Source organism: Paramisgurnus dabryanus, chromosome 9 (assembly GCF_030506205.2).
Source record: "Paramisgurnus dabryanus chromosome 9, PD_genome_1.1, whole genome shotgun sequence".
NCBI lineage: Eukaryota > Metazoa > Chordata > Actinopteri > Cypriniformes > Cobitidae > Paramisgurnus > Paramisgurnus dabryanus.
Genome location: NC_133345.1, coordinates 36157275 through 36174557, shown reverse-complemented (window position 1 = coordinate 36174557; position 17283 = coordinate 36157275). Strand labels below are relative to the sequence as shown.

The following is a 17283-nucleotide window of genomic DNA, read 5'->3' as shown; positions in this document are numbered from 1 at the left end:
TTTATACCCGATTGTACATCTGTTGTGTTATGTAATGTGTCTGGACGAGTTTGATTTCATCAATCGGGCACAGATCATGCTGTAAAGGTCACATCTGCTCATATTTCATGATTTAACAGGACAAATCTTAATACATACTGCAAATGATCTTTATCAACAGCAGATGGCGTATTAGGAGTCATGGAGGACCAGTAAAAATCTATGCAACATACTGTACATAGGGATTTTGACTAATATGACTAATGATTATGACTAATCAGCCTGAAGCTACATTATTTGCTGTACTGCACACTCGATGTGCTTATACATGCAACCAAATAATCATTTTGTAATCGGATTGATGGCCCAATCAGATTAAAAAGTCTTCATATAAACACCTTAATTGATTGAGGTCGATCTGACTGAACTTTCAACCGGGTCCAACTTGAAAATTTAATTTTGTTATGATTTTGAGATTTCCGATTGGGAAAATCCTATTTATGAAAATGTTGATAGCATGTGAAAATAGCATTAAAGCTGCAATGATCTTTGAAAAATAGTCTATAAATAAACAATAATCGGTTGGCCTGCATACAAACTGGTTAAAATGGTTTCCTCACATTTCCTTACAATAGTAATAATAATGACTTATTTGAGTTGTCTGTATTGAAATGTCAGTTTGACGTCTTCTGATTTCAACTCACGTAAAGTAGAGGCCTTCACAGGTCCACTTAGATCCGAAAAACCTGAGGTCCGACCCGACCGGGTTTGGGTCTAAAAGTATCATGTGTGCCTTGGACACTGGCCGGGTATAATATAAGTGGTCTCAGATAGTTTTAAATGGACCTGAGAAGACACAAACTATCTTGCGCAACATGATCTCACAAAGTTCCGTGGTATAGTCACGGATCTCCGCATTTTTCCCTGTCTGTACCACAGACTTTCTTTTCTGTGTCAGTTTCACGTATTGCTTACTCAATTGTTTTTCCTATTTTTAAACCATTTCCGCGTGGGTTTGGGTTAGGATGTCACTTTAACTATTGGTTTATACAATTTTTTTGCAGATTTTTAAACAATTCTCGACCTGACGTTAGGGTTAGAGTTGGGTTTGGATGTCATTTTATGTTAAAGAAAGTCGTGAAAGTCGTGGTACGGACACAGAAAAATGCGGAGATCCATGACAATGAAACGGATAAATGAGCAAAATATTCCGTGACTATAACACGGATATTCGTGAGAATATCCTAATATATTTCAAAGAGCACTTGCGACATGGCTGGCGCAAGTAAATTTTTGTCTAGGCAGACCCGTCAATCAATTTTGAATGCACATTTTAGTGGTTACCTTGGTGTCGTCGTCAGATAACAAAGGAAAAGAAATGGAGCAGTGGAGTGGACCAAACTGGAGACTATGCCACAAGATGCATGTGGGCCAAAGTAACGTGCAATTTCATGTTTCAAACACAGATGGCGATAGAGAGCCAAAAGTTACAGATTAAAGCTTTAACAACACATTGGCTGCATCCCAAATGGCGCACTTCATGTGACTTGCAGTATGGTGGACTCACAATGGCTATCTCATGCGTGTGTCCGTTAAGTCCATAAGACCGTAAGGTGTCCCATTTGTCATTTTAGGTTTGAAAGAGTGCTCATAGGTGCCCCGTTTTTTTGTCGATATGCGCCTTTGATGCACAATTTTTCTGAGTTTGCACTTGTGTGAGCTTCGCAGCAGACATTTCCCCAAAGTGTGAACTTGTATGAAGACCAAAGGGTGCCATTTGGGACGGGTCTGCATCCCGATTTAAAGGCTGGATTTTTAATGATTTAAATAAAGTTTTAAAGAGTTTTATTGAGTTAATAAAGATACATGTGAGATATGTAAATTTAAAGAAAGTAATATATTGTTTAATAAATAATAAAGTTTATGCTCTTTATCAGGAGAATTTAAGAGAAGCCATGGCTTTACACAATCTAGTATAGTAAGGTGCGGTATGCCTTTCTCCAATTGCATCATAATCACACACACGCATACTTGTGTTAACTACTGTTTTATTACAGGGTGTGTTCACACTTGTTGGTGCTGTCTTGTTTGCAAAAGTCAGCATTGCTGGTTCTCATCAGCACTGATGCATATGATTGGTCGAGCCTTAAATGCAGCCTGTAGCCTGTGGGGATCTGGCTATTGACCATGCTGATGTCATATGTTTGATCAGCTCATCTGGGTCATTGTCCTAAACCAAAAACCCCTTTAGTTCCAGCTCATTTGGTGCCTTCCTGGTTTACTATATTAACAGCTGCAGTGTGCAATGCTTTTAAACGTTTTGCACTTCCGGTGTACAGCATCTCTGTGATATCAGACTAAAAGATGAACCTGTTTTGAGCAATTTAACATTATTATATAGGCTATATTAATAGTATGACATCATTTATAAATAAGTTTAAATCGAGTAAGACTTTAATGTATCTAGTAGGATGGTAATTTTCCATAAGAGACTCGGATGTATAGCATATCATCTCGCCATGACATCATTATGTATTAGTCAGCTTACTAACCTATACACACATTTATAGTGCATGAGCCCCAACCAGTCCTGATACAAGTAGCTTTTTATGGGACTGCCCCAGTTTACATTCTCTCGGGGTCTCTTGTTTTAATAAGGATTGATCTACATCCTGCTCATTCTGTCTGACCACACACATTAGTGAATCTCTTGGGGCTATCCATCCTGAATTCAAGTTTTAAATATGCATCGACTGTTTATGTTTTATGAAATAGGAAGTGGTTGCACTCATTTACTCATAAGCACAAATAATGTTTAGGTGCACAACGAATAATGTAAATGTACAAAATATTTATATTAGTGTTTGCCATAAAAAACATACTTATGGGTGTTTATTTGTCATGTACACTTAGATTTTTTTTTTAAAATACAGTATGTACCCCTGCTGTAACTGGGGCACTACCCTTTTAAAAAGATCCTAAAATGCACCATTAGGTACATACACTCACCTAAAGGATTATTAGGAACACCTGTTCAATTTCTCATTAATGCAATTATCTAATCAACCAATCACATGGCAGTTGCTTCAATGCATTTAGGGGTTTGGTCCTGGTCAAGACAATCTCCTGAACTCCAAATTGAATGTCAGAATGGGAAAGAAAGGTGATTTAAGCAATTTTGAGCATGGCATGGTTGTTGATGCCAGACAAGCCGGTCTGAGTATTTCACAATCTGCTCAGTTACAAGGATTTTTACGCACAACCATTTCTAGGGTTTACAAAAAATGGTGTGAAAAGGTAAAAACATCCAGCATGCGGCAGTCCTGTGGGCGAAAATGCCTTGTTGATGCTAGAGGTCAGAGGAGAATGGGCCGACTGATTCAAGCTGAAAGAAGAGCAACTTTGACTGAAATAACCGAGGTATGCAGCAAAGCATTTGTGAAGCCACAACACACACAACCTTGAGGCGAATGGGCAGCAGAAGACCCCACCGGGTACCACTCAACTCCACTACAAATAGGAAAAAGAGGCTACAATTTGCACGAGCTCACCAAAACTGGACAGTTGAAGACTGGAAAAATGTTGCCTGGTCTGATGAGTCTTGATTTCTGTTGAGACATTCAGATGGTAGAGTCAGAATTTGGAGTAAACAGAATGAGAACATGGGTCCATCATGCCTTGTTACCACTGTGCAGGCTGTTGGTGGTGGTGTAATAGTGTGGGGGATGTTTTCTTGGCACAGTTTAGGCCCTTTTAACACAGTCTCACCCCATGTCGTCAATATTTGACGACACTTGACCATTCGTCATATGTTGACGCGAAGGGTATACCTTTCGTGTCATTTTTTGACGAACCGGGGACTTCAATACTATTACGTCCGTTGCATTCTCTTTCCTATTTTCTTACCATTTCCGCGTCGGTTTAGGGTTAGATTACGCAAAATTAAACAGTCTACGTGAAATTAAACAGTTGTCACCTGGCGTTGGGGTTAGAGTTAGGTACGCGAAATGAAACAGTTGTCACCTGGCATTGGGGTTAGAGTTAGGTTTGGGTAGGGATGTCATTATGTAAATCTAACCCTAAACCGACGCGGAAATGGTAAGAAAATAGGAAAGAGAATGCAACGGACGTAATAGTATTGAAGTCCCCAGTTCGTCAAAAAATGACGCGAAAGGTATACCCTTCGCGTCAACATATGACGAATGGTCAAGTGTCGTCAAATATTGACGACATGGGGTGAGACTGGGTTGGCCCTTTAGTGCCAATTGGGCATCATTTAAATGCCACGGCCTACCTGACTATTGTTTCTAACCATGTCCATGCCTTTATGACCACCATGTACCCATCCTCTGATGGCTACTTTCAGCAGAATAATGCACCATGTTACAAAGCTTGAATCATTTCAAATTGGTTTTTTGAACATGACAATGAGTTCACTGTACTAAAATGGCCCCCACAGTGACCAGATCTCAACCCAATAGGGCATCTTTGCGATGTGGTGGAACCGGAGCTTCGTGCCCTGGATGTTCATCCCACAAATCTTCATAAACTGCAAGATGCTATCCTATCAATATGGGCCAACGTTTCTAAAGAATGCTTTCAGCACCTTGTTAAATAGAATTAAGGCAGTTCTGACGGCGAAAGGGGGTCAAACACAGTATTAGTATGGTGTTCCTAATAATCCTTTAGGTGAGTGTATATGTATACATTGTTACCAATATGTACCTTTGATATACTATTAAGTAACTTTGAGGTACTGATAAGCACTCTTTTGGTACAAATATGTACCTCTGAGGTACTAAGGTGTGAGAGGGTTCAGCCCCAGTGATAGCTGGGGTACAGATTTTGACCATTATTTCTGACAATGTACTTACAGAATGTAAAACCACTCTTGCCCTTTAAAGTTGAATTAGACTGCCCAGCTTGAAGATAACCTCACTTAACAGATAATATACTAAATAAGTGAAACTAAGGTAAAACTTGAGGTTTTAATTTTTAAACAGAGATGCAAGAAGTAGCATCATATGCAGCAGATCAGCATCCAAAACATGGTACCAGCAATGCTGCAGTGCTTTACCTCTTATTTCTCTATACAATCTGAGGTTACAGCATGATTACCTTTTAACAAACATAGAGGTACATGGGGAGGTAAAAAATAAGTACCCTGAAGGACTGTGATCATTTCACACATTGATTTATTGGTTGCACATTGATCTCCGTCTCTCTGGAGGATTCAGAAAATTACACTCAATATTTTGTATTGATTCGGTTAACAGAACTGCCAGGAGAGCTTGATCCTCTTGCATTTGTAATATGCAGTAAAAAAGGTTTTCTTTTCAGATCATCTCTGCAGTGGATAGCTTTTACATCAGCAGTATGCTCAGTGATGTAAGACCAAGGAAGTGAAACACACTAACATGATTAATCCAGTTCTGGAAACAAGAGAGAGATCAGACACCTGACTTTTTGAAAAAGACTGATGTTGTAGAGAGAGGGGATACAGAAAGGGGGTGTGTCAGATGGTGTGTGTCCATGTGAAACGGACTGAGATGGGTATACGTGTGTGTGTGTGTTTAAGAGAGAGTGCTAAAACACACGCGTGCGCAGCCACGGGCAGAATCAAATCTTTTCTGCAGCAGGACGGCAGGGAGAAGGATTACTCCTATTTTAGACTCTTTATCCATGCGTCCCAGGGTGAGCACCTCTCTTGTACCTTAAATCAAAGTTTGTGTCTTTGTGCATGTGCGAGTTCGGTTGCTGTTGTGTAAAAATGTGTCACCAGATGATGCCAGTGTGGAGAAGATGTAGAAGCGGTTGGTAATGTTGACCTGCATACATAAATGATAAAGACTGCATCAAGGAGTAAAAAAAAAAAAACAAGTAAAGAAAGATTAATTTTTTTTAACATAAAAGATCATTTCAAGTAAATCTAAATTGCTAAACTGAAATTTTAGACTGTTGAATTCATAATATGTCTTAAGTTTTCTTATAGTAAGCAGTGTAGTATGACCTTTGTTTATAAGTGTATACCATTGTGTATTTTCTAAGGACACAGTAACTGACAGTTGTGTATACTGTATGAATGTAAAGCAGGGGTTTTAACCTTTAGAGACAAATAGACACCAAACACCCAGAACCTAAACCAACCCAGGACAACCAACACAATTTAACATATGCAGGGTTGTTTCAATCCAAAATGCTTGGTTATTTTCAACCCAGCATTGGCTGTATTGCACCTGTGCTCCTATACTGTAGCTCAGTGGTAGAGCATTGTGTTAAAGGAAAACACCACACTCTTTCAATATTTTATATGTTCTCAACTTAGGCAAATTAATACATACCTCTCATTATTCAATGCATGCACTTAATCTTTGTACAGCACGTCGTGAATGTGTTAGCATTTAGCCTAGCCCCATTCATTCCTTAGGATCCAAACAGGGATAAATTTAGAAGCCACCAAACACTTCCAAGTTTTCCCTATTTAAAAACTGTTTTAAAAATAAAACGTGGCGATTTTTTTAAGCTTAGTTTGCAGCACTTTGACCTCGGGTGCAGTAATATTGTAAAGTTTGAGCGAAAGGGGGAGTAGTCAGGAGTGATGATGTAACTGCGCGCCAAGATCGAAGTGCTGCAAACTAAGTGCTCTTCCGCCATACAATATAGTTCTCATTTTTTATCTGCTTAAATTTTGATTTGTGCCCCATACTTACTCGTGTAACTACTCATGTAACAGTCTTTAAATAGGGAAAACATAGAAGTGTTTGGTGGCTTCTGAATTCATCCCTGTTTGGATCCTAAGGAATGAATGGGGCTAGGCTAAATGCTAACACATTCACGACGCGCTGTACAAAGATTAAGTGTACGCATTGAAAAAAGATAGGTATGTATTAATTCGTCTAAATTGAGGTAAGAACATAGTAAAATATAGAAAAACGGTGGTGTTTTCCTTTAACAGCGCAAAAGGTGCGGAACACGCATTGAAAAAAATTTATATCTTGTAATGCCAGATGCATAAATGTAAATTACAACCCAACCAGTTGAGTTTGTTGCTCTTTGACCCAACACTGGGTTAAAAATAAACCAGCATTTTTAGAGTAAATATTAACACAGTCTCACCCCATGGCGTCAATATTTGACGACACTTGACCATGTGTCAATATGTTGACGCGGAGGGTATACCTTTCGCGTCATTTTTTGACGAACTGGGGACTTCAATACTATTACGCCCGTTGCATTCTCTTTCCTATTTTCTTACCATTTTCGCGTCGGTTTAGGGTTAGATTACGCAAAATTAAACAGTGTACGCGAAATTAAACAGTTGTCACCTGGCGTTGGGGTTAGAGTTAGGTACGCGAAATTAAACAGTTGTCACCTGGCGTTGGGGTTAGAGTTAGGTTTGGGTAGGGATGTCATTATGTAAATCTAACCCTAAACCGACGCGAAAATGGTAAGAAAATAGGAAAGAGAATGCAACAGACTTAATAGTATTGAAGTCCCCAGTTCGTCAAAAAATGACGCGAAAGGTATACCCTCCGCGTCAACATATTGACGCATGGTCAAGTGTAGTCAAATATTGACGCCATGGGGTGAGACTGGGTTGTAAATATAAATCCCATCCATTTCCAGAGTAACTTTTAATAAAAAACATTTTATTAAAAACATTACAATGTCGTTCATTTGTATCTTAATGCCACAACGTGGACCAACACATATCCAAATCTGTGTGAATGTTTCTTTAAAATCTGTATCCGGTTACCCAAGGCAATTACCCAGCTGTCATCTTGTGTACTTCACAGGTTCAGAACCAGCACACAATGAAGATAGACCAGTGACCTTCTGAGGTGTTATATTTTGGGAAGTGTGTCAGTATGACCTCTCACAGTGAAGCACTTTTGCTGGTCCTCAGTTTCTCACTGTGTGGTTGTCTGTGTGCTGTATCTTTAAATCAACCCCTGTCTTCCACCAACACCGAATCAACCGCTTATCCAGCTAGCAGCACATCGTGGCCTACCAAAATTATTACGACTACTCCAAGCATCCTTAGTTTATACCCAAATGCATTACACTCAGAAGAGACCAGCAAAGACCCTGAAGGTCCACTTCCTGTTGAACCAAAAAGCTATGTCTCACTTTCAGCCACGGAGGCATCACAGACCAAGAGTTCCTTTCCTGGAATTGTTTCAGACATGCAGAGAGATGAAGAGGGACCTGAAACTTCTTCACTGACAACACTACCACCTTATCCATACTCTCAGACCTGGAGTACCGAGTCTGCTTGGAAAACAGAGACACATACATCTCAGATTCCTGCTGAACTGGGAACATCTGAAACTCACCAGACATTGTTGAGGTCCTTTGGTGTTGAACAGACGCCATATGCCAGAGGAACTTTAGATGGTACAAATTTGCCAAGAGGCCTGATAGACTATCTGTGGCCATCTGAGAAGACAAAGGATTCGACAGATGCACCTACAGGTAATCAAATTAATAAAACTTTAGTGCCAACTCTTTATTTCGTGACTGAATTTGATATCGTGTGAACGTATATGATTAACTTTTATATTAGTGCTGCTTAGACTGGTTTATGCTGGTAAGTGCAGGTCTACACTGTTAGAAAAATTGTCAAAATATGTACCCCAGCTGTCAATGGTCAGTAAAAGGGTCCTAATATGTACCTTGGGTACAGATATACATTTGGTACCAATAGTACCTCTGAGTGACTAATATGAACTCTAGGTGCAAAGCTACTTTTTGAAAAGGTAGAGTCTCTTTTTACAACATAACCTCTTCTTAAAGAAGATATAAACACCATTTGTACAGTATGTGTACAGCAGTGCTTCATCCACTGCTGTTTAACAGCACTTTATTGGTCCTGAAGCTGCAGTGGATACATCAGTATTCCAGCAGCGGACAAGCCGTTTATCACTGCAGACACGAGTGGGCCCTCTGACTCGCTGTTAAATCTTACAGAATGTGATGTACATCTACTCCTTTAAATCTACTGGAATCAAAGATTAGTCATGAAAATTATCAGATCAGATGCAATGATTATAAATTATTGTACAGCTTTATATGATTTAAGAACAGGTTTCTAATGTTCCTGGATCTCTCTCTCAATCTCTCTTTCTTTCTCTCTCTCAATCTAAAATATTATCTTTAAATGATGTAGAGCACTATATAATAGCTTTCCAGTGAGACCGTGAGTATATCTATAAAGTTTTGAGATGGGGTCTAACTAATGATGTTTTATCCAACACTGTTTTTGTGTTCAAGTAAAAATATTTTTTAGGTGTTGAACTTTAACAAAACATTCATTTTAATGAAGGCATGTTTTAACCAAAAGCTGTGTTTTTATACATTTCAGATTAGCAGAAAATTAATAGCTTATAGTTCGAACATGGGGTCGGGGTCCATGGTGGTATTACTGGGGGTCCTCCAAATTTTGTTTGAATTCAGAAAAACTTTTTCTGAAAAATAAATTAGGCATCAACCAAAAATGCATTAATAATAATAATTGAAATGATAAACACTTGAAAATTGTAAAAAAAAATGAAATCAAGGTTTCCATATAATGCTATAAAACTTGAATAAAATAAAAGGCTCCCTGTTAAAATCTATTCAGTAAATTTTAAATGTTATGTATAGGGCTGTCAAAAGATTAATTGCGATTAATTGCACACAAAATAAAAGTTTTATGTGTGTGCAGTGTGTATAATAAAAAAATGTATGTGAATATTTATATATACATAATATATACACACACACATATTATGCAAACACAAACTTTTATTTTGTATGTGATTAATTGGGATTAAGCTTTTGACAGACTTATGTGTATACAAAAAAGGTCATTTTAATATTTTTGTAAAGTAACCATCATAACGAAGTACGTAGAGTAAGTCTTAGTTTTTGGCTCCTTGGTCTGAAAAGGTTAAAAACCTTTTGAGTTAGAAGGAACAATAGAAATAATGAAGCTTGCTATTTTGCACACTGAAAAAAATTATTAATTGAATTTACTCAATTTTTTAAGGTAAGTGGTTGCAATCAATTTATTTAAGCTACATTTAAACAAAAAAGATTAGTAAAGTAAAATAAAATTTAAAACTTTTGTTTAAATGTAGCTTAAATAAATTGATTGCAACCACTTACCTTAAAAAATTGATTAAATTCAATGAATCATTTTTTTCAGTGCACCACAATCTAACAAAGTTCAGTTTTGGCCCTTTCTTTATTAAATGTGGTCTTTATTACCTTAATATAACTGAAATATACACTGAAAAAAAAATTATTCATTCAATTTGCACAATTTTTTTACCGTAAGTGGTTGCAATCAATTTAATCAATTTATTTAAGATACATTTAAAAATTAGGAATACAACACAAAACAAAAAACTTTTGTTTGAATGTAGCTTAAATAAATTGATTGCAACCACTTACCTTAAAAAAAATTAGTAAATTGAATGAATCATTTTTTTTCAATGTATAGAGGCATCCACAGATAATCTGACCTTGCATAACATACTGTAAAGTACTGACTCCAGTTTCTACCTTTTGTGTATTCTGAATCATTATTGAAGTAAACACTTACTGATTATCAATACTAATCAATCAACTCTGAACACAAGAAATAAATGCCTTTTCATCGACAACTACTGTGTATTTGCATAAATTAGGTTGTATTCTCAAAGCCAAGTTTTTCTTCATTCAGCCCTTTCGACTTGCAGGTATTTAGGTGACGCCATTTTGTGCGAAGTGTGTCAATTTCTAGTTTTTAAATAGTCAAACACAAGAGAATGGCAAAGGAGTCAATGCCCTTTTTTCTGTGACACATCTTAATGTGTGTCAGGGAGGAAGTGTACGGCCTATTTTAAACAGCCTACTTTCACATCTCTTCTGAATAACATAGTCATTCTTTATTCCGTAAAGGCTGATGTCCCATCTTATATTAATGCTGATGTTTGTACTGGTGAGCTAGTCTGAGAGGGTTCTGCCTTCCATTTTTCAATAAAAAAATCTACCGTACATCCAGTTTCAGATTTCTAATTTAAAAATTGCTTTTGAGTCATTTAAAAAAATTGCATACCTTACAGTTTTGGCTGCAGATATATATTTCCTTTTCACTGATAAAAGAAAACGTACACAAACGAATATTTTTACAACATGCCTCAATCCAGGGCTTGTTAATTGTCATGGGGTAAGTTGTCACGGTGCAACCATTAAAGGAATAGTCTACCCTTTTGCCATATTAAACTATGTTATTATCTCAACCTAGACGAATTAATACATATCTATCTTTTTTCAATGCGTGCACTGTACAGCGTGTTGTGAATGTGTTAGCATTTAGCCTAGCCCCATTCATTTCTATGGTACCAAAAAAAATTTTTATTTTGACATTTTATACATTGAAATGTATAAAAACACAACTCATTGACATTGACAAACACGGAAGTGTTTGGTGACTTCCCTGTTTGGTACCATAGGAATGAATGGGTCTAGGCTAAATGCTAACACATTCACAACACGCTGTACAGTGCACGCATTGAAAAAAGATAGATATGTATTAATTCGTCTAAGTTGAGGTAATAACATAGTTTAATATGGAAAAAAGGTAGACTATTCCTTTCAGCAATAGGCTTTTCAGTGAAGTAAAATCTGTAACCTTTTGCCCCGAAAGGCACTTATTTTGACAAAACACGTGATGCACATGGTTTACATGACGCAACCAACATATTTTGAGAACACGAGCAACACACATGACACTCTGAATACATATTTTTAATTTTTTTATTAAACATCACTGCATTGCACACAGTGCACACAAGTAATGTTTTTAGTAAGGCATGTTTGTTAAAATTAGTTATATTTCATAGTTAAGATAAGGCGCAGTCCTGGTTTAAGCTAATCCCTGTCCGGAGAACCACCCCTATATGCTTTTAATGTAAATACTTCAATGTAAATGTTTCATAGTTGTCGTACTTATGCATCGCATTGTAAACAGTCTATAATAGGTAACATTTTATTTGTCATGTTAATATCAACTATATATTTTAGCTTTGAACGTTAATTGTTAACTGTTGATCTAGCTTTTCACTATTAAAAATTTACAATATTAATTTAAACGTTATTGTTTTGTGATCTTTAGGTGATGACTGGCCAAAGTCTTCCACAACTCCAGACTGCAATTTGGTTGGCACCGGAATCTGTCAGTCCTCTGACTCTTTCAGGAGTCATGTTTCAAGTAACATCACTTTGTCAACCCCACCTCCTTTGACTGAAACCACACCCCCTGGTATCATAACCCCACCCCTTGATGCCCTGACCCCGCCGGTTCTCGTCCCTCTGCTGACTGACTGGAATGCTGCCATGGCGACATGGGGCCTGGCCTGGGAGTTGCAGGTTTACGGGCTCGGCTGCGTGTTTTTGCTCGTTGCTGTGCTTTCTGCTTTCAGTCTGATGTGTTTGCCGTTGCGCTGGCCCTCTGGCTGTGCCCACTTTAGCCTCCTCCACCTCATCCAACTCCTGACAGGTTCGAGCCGGGCCCTGTGGCTGCTCTACGATCCGTACGGCCAAAAAGATCGGCTTCCAGCAGCCTGGGAACGACTGCTGCACGAGGCTGCCTATCCATGTCTCACGGCATCTTTCGGTTTGCTGCTGTTACTGCTTACCGCCCGTTCTTGCACTCAGCTGCTTTCCCAGAACACCCTGCAGCGCAGCTCGTGTCTGTTAGCTGCGCTGGTGCTGCTGCACGTGGTTGTTGTGATGGTTTCTATGGCGATACTGCAACTTTTTCCAACTCTGCGAGTTGTGCCTCTAATACCACCAGCAGCCTTTTTGTTGATGTCCTTAGTTCTGTCCATGACCTACCTGATTCTGTACTGCTGTGCCCGTGCTGACACCAAGCACATCTATCGGCTCAGCGAGAATTCCCCTGAGCGGGCGACGTGTCACGCCAGCCGGTGTCCCTTTACAGAGGCACGTATGTGGGATAGGGCAACCAGGGCGGGGGTCTTCTCTGCTCTCTTTCTGTTGGCATGCGGCGGACTCAGACTGTACGCTATGCTTCACGCGGAAGGACTCACCAATGGAGTTATGGTTGGTTTGATGCCTTGGCCTTGGTGGGCTTTCCAGCTCAGCTGCCGAGTGTGTGAAGCAGGTGTATGTCTCACACTTGCTCTAGTTATCACTCACCCACTCCTTTGTTGTGGAGTTCCTCTCACTAAGCCCAGTGGCTTCAGCATGCTATTCAAAAAGTCACAACTAGAGGGCGGCATTTCTGCAAAACCCACCATTCTCTCAAGTCGATGTGGCTGGTCTCTAAGGCCGACAGAAAAGCTGGGGTTGTGTGAGGGCATATCGCGGCGAGAGAGCGAGAGCGTGCCGCTCTACACTCTGGTGGAGCTACCGCACAGTGAATCGAATGGCTTGGACCTCCATTTTCCCAGCAGCCCTCAGCACGAGATCTCCAAGAAGAGCAAAACATCTCTTTCACCCTCTTTTGCCAGCCTGGATGGCGACTCAACCGTAGATCTCTGCCCCCCTTCGCCAATAGACCTGCGACGTAGCATCGACGAAGCTTTGAATAGCGAAGCTCTCTTTCAACATAGTCTCTTTGGCTCTTCTAGGCTATCTCTCAGTACTCGTGCGCCTCCAGATGGACAGCCCTGTCGGGAAAACTCAACAGTTGAACCCAGCCTCTACCGCACGGCCTCCTGTGGGGAAGTGGACCCTCCTAGCGTACCCACCCGACCCAGGCAATGGAGCACTATATCAGGGAGACCATCTCTCAGTGATGGCACATATGGAGGTCGGGTGTCAGTCTATAAAAGTGGGTTTAACTCAACACAAGAGTCTCAGAACAGCCTACACAGACAGTCAGGGCTCCAGAGACGATACACAACCTTGGGTTCAACCGCCTCCAGAGGGAGTTTGGATGTGGAGACACATTCACATGCCGATGAGCTGGCCATTCAGGCTGAATTCATCAATGTCTGCAGGCAAATCGATGCTCTGAGTGTCACCAGTGATACAATTGAACTGTAGTAAATCATTTTTTTTTGGAGTTAAATAGGGATTGTTATGTACATTGTCACAAAAAAATTGTCAAAAAATGCTACCTAGCTGTCATTGGGGTGGTACACTTTAAAAAGGTCCTAATATGTACCATTTATGTACAGATACAGTATGTATACATTTGGTATTTGAGGTACTAATATGAAGTAGTAATATTGACTCTTTGGTACCAATATGTGTCTCTGAGGTAGTAATATGAACCATTTGGTACCAATATTTCACCCTCGGGTTGTAAAATTGACTATTTGGTACCCATACCTGTATGTACCTCTGAGGCAGTAGTAATGACTCGTTAGTACCAATATGTACAACTGAGGTAGTAATATGGATTCTTTGGTACCAATATGTACCCCTGAGGTAGTAATATGGACTTGTTAGTACCAATATGTACCCCTGAGGTAGTAATATGGACTTGTTAGTAACAATATGTACCCCTGAGGTAGTAATATGGACTTGTTAGTACCAATATGTACCCCTGAGGTGGTAATATGGACTCTTTGGTACCAATATGTCCCCTTGAGGTAGTAATATGGACTCATTAGTACCAATATGTACACCTGAGGTAGTAATATGGACTATCTGGTACCAATATGTACCCCTGTGGTAGTAATATGGACTCAATAGTACCAATATGTACCCCTGAGGTAGTAATTTTAACCATTTGGTACCAATATGTCCCCTTAAGGTTGTAAAATGGACTCTTTGGTACCCATATGTACCTCTGAGGTAGTAATATGGACTTGTTAGTACCAATATGTATACATGAGGTAGCAATATGGACTCATAGGTACCAATATGTACACATGAGGTAGTAATATGTACTCATTAGTACCAATATGTACCCCTGAGGTGGTAATATAGACTCTTTGGTACCAATATGTACCCCTGAGGTAGTAATATTAACCATTTGGTACCAACATGTCCCCCTGAGTTTGTAAAACAGACTCTTTGTTACCCATATGTACCTCTGAGGTAGTAATATGGACTCTTTGGTACCAATATGTACCCATGTGGTAGTAATATGGACTCTTTGGTACCAATTTGTACCTCTGAGGTAGTAATATGGACTCGTTAGTACCAATATGTACAAGAGGTAGTAATATTAACCATTTGGTACCAACATGTCCCCCTGAGTTTGTAAAACAGACTCTTTGTTACCCATATGTACCTCTGAGGTAGTAATATGGACTCTTTGGTACCAATATGTACCCATGTGGTAGTAATATGGACTCTTTGGTACCAATATGTACCTCTGAGGTAGTAATATGGACTCTTTGGTACCAATATGTGTCCCTGAGGTTGTAAAATGGACTCTTTGGCACCCACATGTACTTCTGAGGTAGTAATATGTACTCATTAGTACCAATATGTACCCCTAAGGTAGTAATATGGACTCGTTAGTACCAATATGTACCTCTGAGGTAGTAATATGGACTCTTTGGTACCAATATGTGTCCCTGAGGTTGTAAAATGGACTCTTTGGTATCAGAATTTACCTCTGTGCTATTATTATGAACCATTTAGGTACAAATGTGTACTTCTTGAAAGGGTACAGAACCAGTGACAGCTAGGGACCATTTTTTGAAAATTTTTCTATGACAGTGTAGATGATGTACAAAATGCTGGTTTAACATATTACAACCTAAAAAATTATAAACATTTACTTGGATAAACTCAAAAGGTCTGTAGGACTTTTTCCAGAATAGAGAACAATTCACTGGTGTAGCATTGTATTTGGAAAAAAATAAAGGGCACAAATCTTGAAAATGACATAGCATAAACTTGTATAACAGTGAATGACCTCTGAAAGACTTGCTTTCTATGAACTGTATTTTTAGAAATTGCCAGAGACTACACCCATCTCATACTTGGCAAATATCACATCTAACCTTTGAAAATGCCCGGATAGACTTAAACTTCATTTGCACTCTTCATATAAAAAAAGTTTGTTTTTTAACTACATAGGGCTTTTTGTGTACCTTTCAGCAATAAAGCTATAGCACTTATTTAGATGATTTATAATAAGAAGCCATGCTGAGTGTTTCGATTTCACATGAGACATTTGCAACATTCATTGCGACAATATCATTGCAGCAAACCCATTTGAATTGGGTGAGTTCTGTCTCTCGCATAACATTTTGCTCTGGAATGAGACGTTGATGTCCTTTTTGCACACACACTTATGGGAAATAAGTCTTAAGCAAAAGGATGCATGAAGACAATAGTGTAACACTGAAAATGAATCCCTGCTATTTAATCTGAAAATGCAAAATAAAGATAATTATTAATTGTTTGTATATGTTCTGGCATCTGAGTGCTTCCTTTACTTACATTGTGTTAAAAACAATACTTAATAAAAATATAGTCATTCTGTCACGTCCAATTCATATAAACTATTGCATACTCTTACTATGGAATAGCATACTACACTCTAAAAATAAAAAAGTACAAAAGCTGTGACTGGGGTGGTATACACTTTGTTCTTAAAGGGGTCATTGCATGAAAATCTGACTTTTTCCATGTTAAAGTGCTATAATTGGGTCTCCAGAGCTTCTATCAACCTAGATAATGTGAAAAAGATCAACCCAGTAACTTAGTTTGGTAAACCATTCTCTGCAAGCATGTGAAAAATAGGTAATTGAAATTGGGCTCCCCTTGTGATGTCAGAAGTGGATAATTCTGCCCCTTAATCTGCACTATCCAACCACGGCACTGCCATTTAGTGCAGAGATCAGCTAATTTGCATTTAAAAGCACACACCCAAACTTAAAAAATTGATTAAAAATGCGCAATAACTATTGTTTTTTAAACGATAACTAGGTGCCACTTGCTGAATTACATGCATATTAATGTACGCTAACTTCAATGTATCAAGCTACTGCTAAAATATCCGTCTACATGTGCACTGTTACACATCAATCATAGTAGGCAGTACACACATTACTGTATGTTACGTCTGCAGAAAGCAATACAGGCAACACTTTACAGTAAGGTTGTATTAGTTAATGCATTAGCAAGCATGAACTAACAATGCACAGCATTTATTAATCATAGTTCATGGTTCATTTCAGGATTTACACATTTTTTAAATCAAAAGTTGTAAATGTTTACATTAATTAATGCATTTACTAATGTTAACAAATACAACCATATTGTAAAGTGTTACTCCATTCTGAACACAGGCACACATCTTTTACATTGTGGTGCATAAATAAATACTGCCATCTATTGGTT

General features: G+C 38.7%; 1 protein-coding gene across 1 annotated transcript; it reads left to right on the top strand.

The window, feature by feature from the left end:
• The first annotated feature begins 5500 nt into the window (after positions 1-5500).
• prrt4a (proline rich transmembrane protein 4a) lies at positions 5501-16348 on the top strand. The gene is made up of 3 exons (XM_065283550.1): positions 5501-5673; positions 7776-8454; positions 12122-16348. The coding sequence occupies exons 2-3, from the start codon at positions 7848-7850 to the stop codon at positions 14017-14019; spliced, it is 2505 nt and encodes an 834-aa protein (XP_065139622.1). The 5' UTR covers positions 5501-5673; positions 7776-7847; the 3' UTR covers positions 14020-16348.
• The last annotated feature ends 935 nt before the right edge of the window (positions 16349-17283 follow it).

What these genes read in the sequence shown, in the direction of transcription:
- prrt4a (XM_065283550.1), top strand. Translation starts at nt 7,848, where the DNA reads ATGACCTCTCACAGTGAAGCACTTTTGCTGGTCCTCAGTTTCTCACTG. An exon ending in TTCGACAGATGCACCTACAG is followed by an intron (nt 8,455 to 12,121) that starts GTAATCAAATTA and finishes TGTGATCTTTAG; the next exon opens with GTGATGACTGGCCAAAGTCT.